The sequence below is a fragment of the Phoxinus phoxinus genome (genome assembly GCF_949152265.1).
Source record: "Phoxinus phoxinus genome assembly, chromosome: 10".
Taxonomy (NCBI): domain Eukaryota; kingdom Metazoa; phylum Chordata; class Actinopteri; order Cypriniformes; family Leuciscidae; genus Phoxinus; species Phoxinus phoxinus.
Genome location: NC_136885.1, coordinates 17795793 through 17808214, shown reverse-complemented (window position 1 = coordinate 17808214; position 12422 = coordinate 17795793). Strand labels below are relative to the sequence as shown.

At 37.5% G+C, this 12422-nt stretch overlaps 1 protein-coding gene across 1 annotated transcript in view; it reads left to right on the top strand.

Annotated features, from left to right (window-relative positions):
• Nucleotides 1–12422, top strand: part of cicb (capicua transcriptional repressor b) — a 43489-nt gene that overhangs the window by 5494 nt on the left and 25573 nt on the right. Inside the window, exon 2 of the mRNA XM_079626656.1 lies at nt 1776–5642. Within this exon, the coding sequence (XP_079482782.1) occupies nt 1880–5642 (3763 nt within the window). The 5' untranslated portion in view covers nt 1776–1879. The remainder of the gene's footprint in view (nt 1–1775; nt 5643–12422) is intronic.

The window sequence follows — 12422 nt, the reverse complement described above, 5'->3', positions numbered from 1 at the left end:
TCTCTCACAGGAAAATCCTGTGCGTGTTTTGTTTGTGTGGGAGTGTCTTTTTGCACATTTTTTGTGAGTGGGCGGGAGTGTGGAATAGTAGAGAGAGTGAGAAACTGAGTGTTGAGGAGTGTGATTTCACACACGTGTTTGTGTGTACGAATGCATAAGGACTGGTTGGTAAAGGAAGACTGCTATAAAATGCATTTAATGTGTAGAGGAGCAAATGTTTTGTGTGTTTTTTTTTTCTTCCTGAATTCTGAACCTGATTTTACCCAGGTTTGTGTATTGCGGTGTGACAGCAGATGCAAAATATGTCTGGTTTGTGTGTGTATGTGACGTGGTGGGTACGGGAGAAGAAGCGCACACACATACTCGGGTGCCCACAGTATCCCAGTCTGTAGTACGCAGAAGGGTGATATGGATCCCCCTCACAGCATGTGCATGTTTGTTGATTTTGGCATTTCTGATTTCACATTATAGGGCATACTACAAAATTTACAACCAATATGAAGCATTCTTGGCAAATTATTTATAATTATTGTTATTTAGACCGCGAAAGCATGCAGGTCTACTGACGTCATATTGATATTTTTTTATTTGAATACACTCAAGAGAAGATATATATGTGGAATTTGTTTTCACCAGCCAACATGATTAACCTCGGTCTTGCAGCAGAATCCACGGCTTAAACTGCCATCATATGCCATCAAATCCGGTTATCTTGATTTTGGAAGTTGGGATAAAATTCAGACATTCTAATAGTTCTAATTCAGTCACACGTTATTTTAAATGTGACTGCATGTGATTGTAATTAAAAAAAAAATTTTTTACATACGTTGATGAATTTTTAATCCTACCATATTTAATAAATGGGTGGGACAAATATAGACACATAATTTAACTCTTCTTTTTTTTCTTCTATTCTGTAGAATGTGTTTTGTATATTTTTTAAACATTTACTTTGAAATGATAAACACTTATATATTTTAATTTATTTATTCACTATTTATTTAAAATATCAACAGTGTTCTGTTTTTGACAAGCCTTTAATTTTTTTTAGGTGTGTCAGCTAATACATGCCACTCTTCCAAAATTAAAAACACAAAAACACTCTTCCACAATTAAAAACAAGATACCAAATTTTAAAACAGATATTATATATGTGTTTTTCCTATCGATGTGGTCATGGATATATTTTTCTCCTGGAAAATAGTTTTACTAACAGAAAAGTAAAATAAATAAACAATATCTAGCATCACGTGTCTATCACAATGCATCAAGACTAAAACTGTTATTCACAAATGGCACTGATTGAAATGTGACATTCACCCAGTGTGACTTTCAGTGTGTCCTATAACTATTATGTTTAATTTGTTTACAAAAATCAAAGAATTTTTAACTTTAGATGAATATACTTTGATCATCCAACCTCACTGTCAGAAAAGTACTTGGTATGAGAGAGTGTGTCCTTTGCTGAAGGTTTCCTCATTGAGCATATTTTTTATTGCTTGTGAACTGGGAAGTTTGTCTGTGTTATAATTTAGCACACTCACATTTTACACTGCATTCTATTTAAATAATTGTAATCTTATCTAAAAATTGACTTAAATATATATATTAAATCACTTGATGTATTTTACCTTTTTGTGTACACAGCACTACTTTTATTGTTTGGTCACATTCTAACACTTTGAGCAGTATCTTCCCAATCACTATGTATTAACAAAAAGGAAATGTTTATTTATCTGTCTCTCTCTCTCTGACTCTTTTCCTTCTTGTTACAGGTTGTTGTGAGAAGAAATAAAAGAAACCTCAAAAGAGCCAATAAAAAGGGAGAAGAGAAAAACAACAAAAGGGGGAAAAAGAGATATTTGCCAAACTAAAAAAGATGAGGCCACCAAAGAAACAGAGAGGACGCTCTCCTTTACCGGCAAGAGGAAAAGGAACAAGAAAACGAGTGGGCAAGCTTGAAGGACATTCACAAACAACACCGCCTGCACCTTCACACCAGAAATGCACTCCATCCAAAGAAGATAGCTCTCAGGACAAGCACATCAACAGTAGCAACATCTCAAACAGTGAGGGGTTAAATAAGCAAATAAGAGAAAGGACAATGGAAACATCAAAATCTGAAGATAATGCAGTAATCGTGAATAAAGCAAAAAGCCCCAGGAACATTAACACTAACAATTTAACAGATAATATAGACTCAATCAAGATAGCCAGCAATGCACATGAAAATGTACACAGTAATAGCACAGACATCTGTAATGCAAACACACAAAACTTTACTAGCACAAACAGTAAAGCAAGCAACCAACATGCAAACAGCACTCCGAGCAATACACAAAACACAAATAATACAGCCAACAGTTTAAACAAAAGCAACTCTTTCAGTGCCAACCACACTTCCACCACACCCTCCAGTCGAAAAACAGCCACTTTTAAAGCCAGGGTACCCAAGAAGAAATACATGTATGAACATCAAGCTTCCAGTACCTCTTCCATCAGTTCGATCCCTGTAGCCCAATTCACTCTTCATAGCAATCATCTAAGTTCTCCCCACACCTCCATTTGTCAGAGCACTACGCCTGTGGTCAGAAATGATTTGGTTAAAGCAGATTCTGATCTAGACAATAGTGAGAATAGTAGGAAAGAAATGGGCAAAATAGAAAGCACAGAAACTCCAAAAGGAGATAGAACTAAGGGTGATATGTTGAAAAGTGAGGTGCCTTCTGAAAGAGAAAAGGTGATCCAAGCGGTGGAAGTAGATGGATATGGGGATCAAGCCCCAAATTCTGTGCGCTCATCATCCACAGACACAGCCAGTGAACATTCTGTGGATCTGGAAGTACCTGAGCCCTCTTGTGTGCAGCTAAATTCAGGTAACCATGTAAGAGTGTCAAGAACATTCAACCTGTCCAACAATTCAACCCTGTCTGTCCTCCTGTCCCCCAATCACACGCAAACTGAGAAGAGAGGATCTGCAACAATAGCAGAAGCACTAGCTAAAGGACTGAAAAACCAAAGGGTGCTAGCACGCAGACGACCAAGATCAAATTTAAAGGATGATGAGAAGCTGATCAAGGAATGTGTATTTATTTGTGGTGTGGTGCGTGGGTCCAGTAGAGAGCAGCTGAACGTAGAGTTGCAGATTAATGGGGAAGGGACACTGCTCTCATATCCATTTCATACTTTAGTAAGTCGCCCACACCAACCCATTGACCTCATTTTAGACGCCCCACCCCCAGGAAATGACCTCGTGGAGGTTGGGACGCGTGTTTGTGTGCCTTATGGAGGAGATAATGGTAGGGAGTGTTACAGAGAAGGTGTGGTTGCTCAGGTAGACTCTCATTCAGTTTGCCCCTACATGGTGTTTTTGCAGGAGGAGTTAGAGCAGGAGAAGGAGAGGTGTAGTAATGAGGAGACGCAACAGACATCAAATTCACAGACTGTATGCGTTGCCCGCCAGAACTTGCGCCTCCTTGTTCCACCATGGGATGGGGTTATGAGAGAGAAGGAACGAGAAGAGAGAGAGCACAGAGAGGAGATAGAAGTGGAGAGGGAACTATGTCAGTTAAGTGAGGGAATGGATTTGGTAACTGCAGGTACTCCCAGGGAGAACTGCAGATTCCCATCTCCACACACAGGGGTTCATCTCTATGGAAGCACACATCTTTCATCTTCCAATTCACCAGCAGTTGTGATGGTAGCAAACAATTTGTTTACTTTATCAGCTAGGATGGAAGATGAGGGAACTGGGAATAGAGAAAGAGTTAGAGAAAGAGAACACGAGCGAAAGCAATTGCAGTCTCCAGAGGTGGACATGGAGGTTTTGCGGCTCAACATGGCACCACTCAGAGATGGTGGAGGACACTTCGTCTCAGGGGGACCAAAAGGATGTCCTCCTAATCAGCACAGACAAATTTTTTCCAAACCTCCTGGGTATCCAAGTCCCATTACAGTGGTGCGAGGCATCACTGGGACATCTTTAGGAAGTCCACGGCCAACCCCTTCACCTGCAATTTTAGGTTCTGATGGAGGGATCTCTCACCCTATGCCACCCTCTGTGCCTCCTTCCCCTAGCTCCAGGGGTTCTCTGACACCTCTGGAAAAGACTCCTACACCTTCACAGACCTCCACCCCAGTTCCAGGGAGTTCTGCCTCTTCTTCTGCTTCTTCCTCAAGGTCAAGGACACCTTTGTCAGTTGCCCAACAGAAATACAAGAAAGGCGATGTGGTTTGTACACCTAATGGAATCCGTAAGAAGTTCAATGGAAAGCAGTGGCGGCGCCTGTGCTCACGAGAAGGCTGCATGAAAGAGTCTCAGCGTCGTGGCTACTGTTCTCGTCACCTCTCCATGCGTACCAAAGAAATGGAGGGAGGAGTGGGAGAGAGAGGAAGTGGAGGAGGTGGAGAGAGTAGCTCAGGGACCGTCACCCCTTCAGATCTGCGGGGTCGTGCTAGCAGTGAATTTGATTGGGATGAGACTTCTCGTGACAGTAGTGAGACAAGCAGTCGAGGTACTGACTCTCGTCCACGTCTTGGCTTGCCTTCACTGGTTCCTCAAGATTACTCTCGTTTTGACTTTGATGAATGTGAGGCTGCAACTATGCTGGTATCCCTGGGCTCAAGGTCTGTAACACCCTCATTCTCACCAATTTCAAATCAGTCCCCATTCTCACCTACACCTTCCCCATCAGCATCTCCACTTTTTGGCTTTCACCCTGCAAATTTTAGTCCTATTACTGCCTCTCCAGTCTTGCCTCCTCGCCGCCACAAACACCCAAGTGGTACCAACAGTGGTGTCCCAAAACATGGAACAGGAGGTACAGAGAGGGAGAAAGACAGACACCTGTCTGGTATTGTGCCACCCTTCCACACCAGTCTAACCTTCACTGTACCAATGAGCCCAGGCAAACGCAGGACAGATGCCCCTCCTCCCCCAACTCCACTGTTGCAGGAATATGCCAAATCCGATCAGGAACAAAGCTGTCGTGACCCTTCCCTTGTAACAAATCTCTGCATTATCTCTCCTCAGACCACTACTGTCACACACCCCCAAAGACTGCCTTCAGCCACTGCCTCTTCCCCACCAGCTTCTCCCCTAGGCTTAGAATCAGGTTCACAATGTACAGTCTCCCAGCAGCCTTTGAGAGACTCTCCAGTAATAGTGAGAAATCCTGAGGTTCCTTTAATAAAGTTTACAGAACTCCCACTGGCTAGAGTTGCAGCGGTGGACAGGACCAGTTCCACAGAAAACAGCCAAACTGGTGTACATCTAGAGACAGGACTACAGGTTCCTGTTCCAATTAACGCTGCTTCCACTAATGGATCTGTCTTACTGCAGAATCCCACCTCAACTCTTGTTCTAGTGTCTACTACCTCTTCCATTCCAAATTCAACCCCTGCAGGCCTACCTACGCAATCCAGCGCCACTTTAGCCTGCATATCAGTGCCTAGCCTTTTCCCAGGGCCTGGTCTCATTGGTGCGGGTGATGGAGGGGGACAAGTTAAGAGTGCCCAAGTGACGCTGCAGCAGCCTGTCCCTTGTCACCCTGCTCCTACTGCCCTGCTGCCACTCATACTTCCCACAGAGACCTTGCATCCTGTGCCATGCAAAGACATCATTATGGGGCGACCTGGAACTGGTAAGAGAATTCTATATTTACATGTAATGCTAACACCAAAGATTAAGTTGTTTTTCCCTGGACAGATAAAACATGAGAAAATGCCATGTCAAACTGATTCAATAGAATTTTTAAATAGTAACAATTTAGAGAACATGGATACACCATTATCGAACAACTTTTGTCTATGCACACAAAATGTAAAAACAGATTAAATGTCATTTTTAAAATGTGCTTTAAAAGACTAAACACACTTATCAGATTTAAATAATTAAATCAATGTAGTGAAGCTTTTAGTCATAATTGTTTTAATAGAAAACAGTTAACATTGTTCTTCTTGAAGTTATGTAACAAAGCTTATCAGTATCAAAACTATTTTACTGATTAAGTGTTTTGTTAGTAATGTTTTTAGTCACACACAGTATTACATTGATCTTATACTATGGCATTGGTGAATGTTTTGTTCTGATTGGTTAAACGGTCTGATTGGTTTTGATTTTTAGATGTTGATTCATCTTCAATGACTGCAGTATTATTAGGAACAGAGAGTTCACTAAAATTTTTAATTCTATCATTATTTGCTAACCTTTATGTTGTTCCAAACCAGTATGACCTTCCTTCTTCTGTAGAACATAAAACAATATATCTTTGTCTATAAAATGGAGGTCAATGGTAACCAAAATTGCTTGGTTACCAACATTCTTAAAAATGTCTTGTGTTCCGCAGAAGAAAGAAAGTCATACAGATTTGGAATGATAAAAGGTTTAGTAAAAGATGACAGAATTTCCATTTTTGGGTGAACTCTCTTTAAGTTATTGAAATTACTGCAGTAATTAAAGATTAATCAACACCTCAAAACCGAAGCCAGTCAGACCTTTTAACCAAACATATGTTTATTGGCCCAAACCAGTTTTCTCATTATACTAAATTACAAATGTAATATCAAAATCTTTTTCTTTGTGACATTTTTATTTGAAAGCACAAAAAAAATTACCATTTATATTTTAAAATGATTTAGTTTTATTAACATTTTTATTTAAAAAAGAATAATAAATATGCTTGAAATATGTTTGCATAAATATTTTGTATTGTTACAAAGGATTCTGCTTCAGTTTTTAAAAATGTTCATATTATTTAGCAGTGTTTACATTTCCCTGTATTTTTCACCAACCACATTTTAACATGACGATTAGTTTCTGCTGATGATAAGCAGTCCCACAGCATGGTCTTTCTACCACCTTTCCTCACATGGTATCTTTTTAGTTGTTTCAATGTTAGAATTTTGCACCACATATGTTGTTTTCAAGTCTGACTTAAAGACTCTATCTTGGTCTCATATTGGCACAAAATATTTTCACTCATACTAGCTGCTATTTTGTATTATGTGTTGTATATTGTTTTTATTTAATTTTTTTATTACAAACGTTTACACTTAGGCCAGTGCTATGCTGGCATCCTGATATGGTTGACCCATTCTCAGCTACAGAATTAGTGTTCATATAGTTCAAAAGTAATTTAATTTAACTTTCCTGTAATTTCATGAAAATGTAATCAACAGTCCCCATTTGGAAATTCAAACACATATTCTTTCCCTAATTTTTTATTTAATTTTTTACTTTAGCTCTTTGAAATGCTCTTTTGTCTTTATTTTTTACAGCTTTATTTCAGATTCTCAAATTTCATAATGATCTGCTTTTTTCTACATATAAAAAATAAAAAAGAGACTATTTCAATGGAACACGAGGACCAAACACTTGTTCATACATTCCTTTTTTTCCCATTTTTAATTAATATATTCTATTGGCACATCAAAAGTATGATTTCTCAGTTTCAGCGCTTGTAAATTAAAAAAATATCACAGAGAACTATATTTCTCCATATTTCAGGGAATTTAAATCAAATCTAGTTTTAGGTTGTGGTATTCTGCAGGGTCTTGGATTTTGCAGTGTGGTTGTAATCATCAGTTGCTGTAATAGTGGGTTCGATTAGACATTGCACTGGTTCTGGCACTTGCAGTGCTGTTTTTAGCACAATATTCAAAACATGGTCATTACATGTTACATGGAAAAAAGAGAAAGTGAAAAAAAAAACTGAATTTGACCAGCCAAACACTGGCCTGAAATGTTTATGAATTAGTTACATGTGTTCAGTTGTGAATGTGCTGTGTGTGCTAAGGAATGATGGAATGTCAATTATACAGACATAACTGTCAATTTGATGGAAGTTGTTTTGAATGTGGCTTGAGTGCTATAGTGTCCTAATATACTGTGTGTATATATATATATATATATGTTTAAATGTTTGATAAACCTTATTAGAGGGAAAGGGAGTGTGTGTTGTGAAATGACAAGAGGGCCTTTGTAAAGATTTAGGCCTGATCGTGTAGGCCTGCCTTGACACGCAGGCTTGTGAGAAGGACGTTAACACAGAGAGACAACACACACAGTCTGTATAACAAAATTGCAGACCTTCACTGTAAAAAAATTGCCTGGAAAAGAGTATTATTTTACAATAAAGTACTGTGGTCAGAAATGTACAGTGAAATGAATGCATGCTGGGTCATTTTCTTACGAATGACTGTTAATCAACAGCATAATGATGCTGACATCACAGTAATTTACTGCTCTCCTTTTACTGTGAATTCACATTATAAAGTTGTCTTTAATCAGAAATACTTTATTGATCCCCGAGGGGAAATTCTTTGTCACAATTGCACACCTGTCAAGGCATAAGGAAAAAAAAAAGCAATAAAGTATATAAATAAAGAGTATATAATATAAGAGTATAAATATTAACCATGCCACTGCAAGAAATTATATTGTTTAGTATTGTAATTGTTTTACATACCGTAATGGTGATTACTGTTCCTTTTGCTTGGGATGTTGGACCTTGTATATTCATATTCAGATTTCTGATCTAGCCACGACAGAAGTGTCAAATGAAACATTTATTAAAACAATGACAAGCTAGAATATAAAATAAGCTAATTGTAATTGGCTGATTTTAAGTTAGTCAAACTATACTATTATTTGTGTTTTTTCAGCATGAAGATATCTTATTTCAAATTCATAATTGTTTGTAGATAAATATTTCACAATAGTAAAGCAGCTACTGAGATTTATGTTTGAAAGGTGTGATATCATCTTGCAACACAATACTTTTTTTTTCTTCCATCACCTAATGATGCACAGACATCAGTACTCGACATACAAAACACAGCAATGGTGGCACTCAACAAATAATAATACAAAAAAAGAGAAATTCTGAACATTACAAAATAAACAAACAACACAAACTGCTAAATGTGAATTAAAAATAAGTTCAGCAGTTCAGATAAAACCAACAAGAATCAAGAAACTCCACAGCATAATCTATTCATGCCACACTGCATGCTGGGTACCTTCATAATACCATATGCACTGTAGACATACTGTATGATATTTTAGATTTTACAAGAAATTTCCAAGAGTGAGTTAGATACAAGTGAAGTCCTACTGTGGAATTACTGGTTAAGTAATGCAAGTAGTAACCTGGAATATACTGTAATTTCACACTAAAAATTTTAACAGTGTGCTGAAAAGAAAAATAATCCATAAATTCATAGAATCTGCACAAAAGTTTTTGTGTGCATCTTTTTAATGGAATGTTGTATTGCTGTATACACGAATGAGAGCTAACCTCTGAGGTTAACCTACAAGGATTATAGGAGACCAATACTCTGAAATGTAATTATTGAAATTTAAATAATAAATATTTTTCTGAAAATAGCAATTATTAATATCTTTTTAATATCTCATGCTAAATTAAACCGAATATACTTAACTGTTTTTTTCTTTTTTCTTTAGCTGATCAGCTGATTGTGGTACATATACATTTAGCAATGCTGCCAATTTTTTATGATAATTGGTAACCTTTTAATTCATACATAAAAAACATTTTATTACTAAAAGTTTGTTAGACAGAGGAGTCAGCATTTATTTTTAAGAGAAATTTAGTTTTTCTTAATTTTTTCTTTTTTTTCTTTCTGTGTGTGTGGTCCTGGTAAACCCTATGTTATGGGGACAAATAAAGTATAGTAATATCAGAAATGTTTGATCTCGTGGGGACATTGTTTTCTGTGAGGGTTATCCTAAGGGTTAGAATATACAATTTGTATAGTATAAAAATAATTTATACAATCCAGTATAAAATGTCCTCGTAGTGATAGGTGCATCAGCGTGTGTGTGTGTGTGTGTGTGTGTGAACCCAGATGTGAGCTAAATCTAACAAATCCTCCCAAACCTTATTTTAGTACATCCTCATTTGTAAAAATTGGTAAAAGCTGCTGTTTCTTATTGTAAAAATGCAGAAAGTTTTCTGTTAATATTAGGGTTAGGTTTATATAACTAGCTGTATATAAAAAACAATAGAAGTTTATGGAATGTGCAGTAAAATCCCGTGTGTGTGTGTGTGTGTGTGTGTGTGTGTGTGTGTGTGTGTGTGTGTTCTTATTTCAGATGTATTTACGTAGCGAGTGAATGTGGTTGTTTAGGATTAAAGAAAATTTACAGTGGATTAGTCCATCCATATATATATATATAAGTATGTGTTGTCCTAATCAGTTATGCATGTTTACTGTTATTTTCCCCAAAAGTGCAAAGAAATTTTTATATGATTTATTTCACAACTGAGAACAGTTACTATAAACATCAGCTTTATGTTGCAAATGTTTAACTAAATAAAAGAGAATAATATATAAATATATACAGCATCTGTCTTAAACTTCAACTCATCACTTTAATTACATTTTACGTACTGTAGACTGTTTTTATTTGGGGCTATAGTGTAATTTTGTCCGTATTTGATGCAGCATTTCCGATAGGTCTCTGGCTCAGTAGTGCATAGAACAGGATCTCTTCCATTTATGTGCAGAGTTTCGAGTCGCCATCTGTCGTGTAGTCTAACTCTGCAATGTTTATCACTAATATGGTAGAACAGTGTCTCCCTTTTCATCATTGGTGTAGTCATTCTCTTTAATTTTTTCTTTTCACCCACTTATTTGTGTCGGCCTTTTCTACTCTTTTCCCTCACCTCTCTCTCTCTCTCTCTCTCTCTCTCTCTCTCTCTCTCTCTCTCTCTGGTGCAGTGCAGAAGTCTTGCTGTTCTCTGATCAGAGTTTTCCTGGGAATTCCTTTTTTGTCGAAGGTTTCTCCTTGACAACACAAACATGTATACATTTCTATAAATATAGTCAGCATGTTATGCAGTATTTTTTCATTACTATATTAAGTGCCATTTTTCCTCGTAATCTATATTTTAAGGTGCATGTTAGTATTCACTGAATGTTTGATTTCTATGTTATATCTCAAGGGAGATCGCAGGATCTAAAAATGTATTCTCGTAAGACTCTTGCACATACATTCACATAAAAGCCCCCGTCTCTGGCTGTAATCTCTCCTTCACTCAATTGTGTGTCTGCCAGAGCTGTGAGCGCCTTGGTTTTTTCCCATAGAACGGTGCTGCCGCCATGTGAGAAGAGTGTGCCATTACAAGCACTCAAGAAACCTAGCTGCATACAGTTTCAGAACTACCTTTTTTTATTTATATATCTCGGGTGCATTTCATGGACCTGCAACAGATTCTTAGCTGTGGAAAAAATAGTTATGAGTTAGTGAATCAACAGATATGTACAGAAATCCAACATGCTGGATTTTTGGTCATTTCTTTTCCCCTCGATTTGTCCTTTGGAAAATAGCTGGAATGCTGGTACTGGCAGATGGCAGCAGCAGTAGTGATATAAATATCTCACAAAAGGGTTGTGTGTGTGTAGATACCATGGTCAGTGGTCACCAAAGTGGCATGAGTAACAGTACCCATAAAGCTGTTGCTATGGAAATGGGGAGTGGGCTTTTTGAGATTGTCTTTTAATCATATAAAAACAATGATTGGTAAGAGGAAAATGTTTGTGAGAACGGTCACTCACAACGGACTGTTTATTTTTTTTATATTTTACTGCCATTTTCATGTATTTAGATATGTACATTTTATTAATGTAAGAAGTAGTGACTGATTGATGTTATATTTTGCTGTGAGTCATTCTAGCAGGAATCAGCAAGGAAAGAGTTAAGAACTTGTTTACTATAATCATAGTCTGAGTTGGAAGGTTTTGGCCCTCCCTCATTGGCTGTTGCCAGGAGCTCCGCACAAGCTCAGTGGCTGAGAATGAAGAGCCCCTCCCATTGCTCTGACATTGTGTTATATAGAGGAGACATGTCTTTTAATAACACATTCTTACTTCAGTCTGATGTGCATGGATTTCAGTACATCAGTGGAGACTGTGTAAATATGTGTGCCCACATAATCACGTTTTCTATCATAAGTCCTTATTCTTAGTCCATTTGCAGACTTTTTGTCTCTCCTTTCCTGTCGTTCGATTACCACCTTCCCACACACAGCGAGCGAGGCCCTGTTTTCACAACTTCCACAATTCCCTCCTCCCCTCCTCTCCATAGAATGACTCTTGTTCTATTTTTACTCACCTGACTTGCACAGTTTCCCCTTCCCACCCATTTTCGCTCTCTTTTCTCAAACATTCCACGGCCACTGATTTTTTTTTTAGTGTATTTCTGTTTATTAGTGTATGTAATATGTAGGATAATATTCTGGCATAAATATAGTGTGGAATGTATTACTCAGATAATAGTATGTGGTAATAATATAATATTATTTGGTCACTCTTTTGTGTGGAAAATGTTACTACGCTTATTATGTCTACAATGTCTTTGTTTTTTCTCTCTCTCACACACAAATCTTCCCCATTGT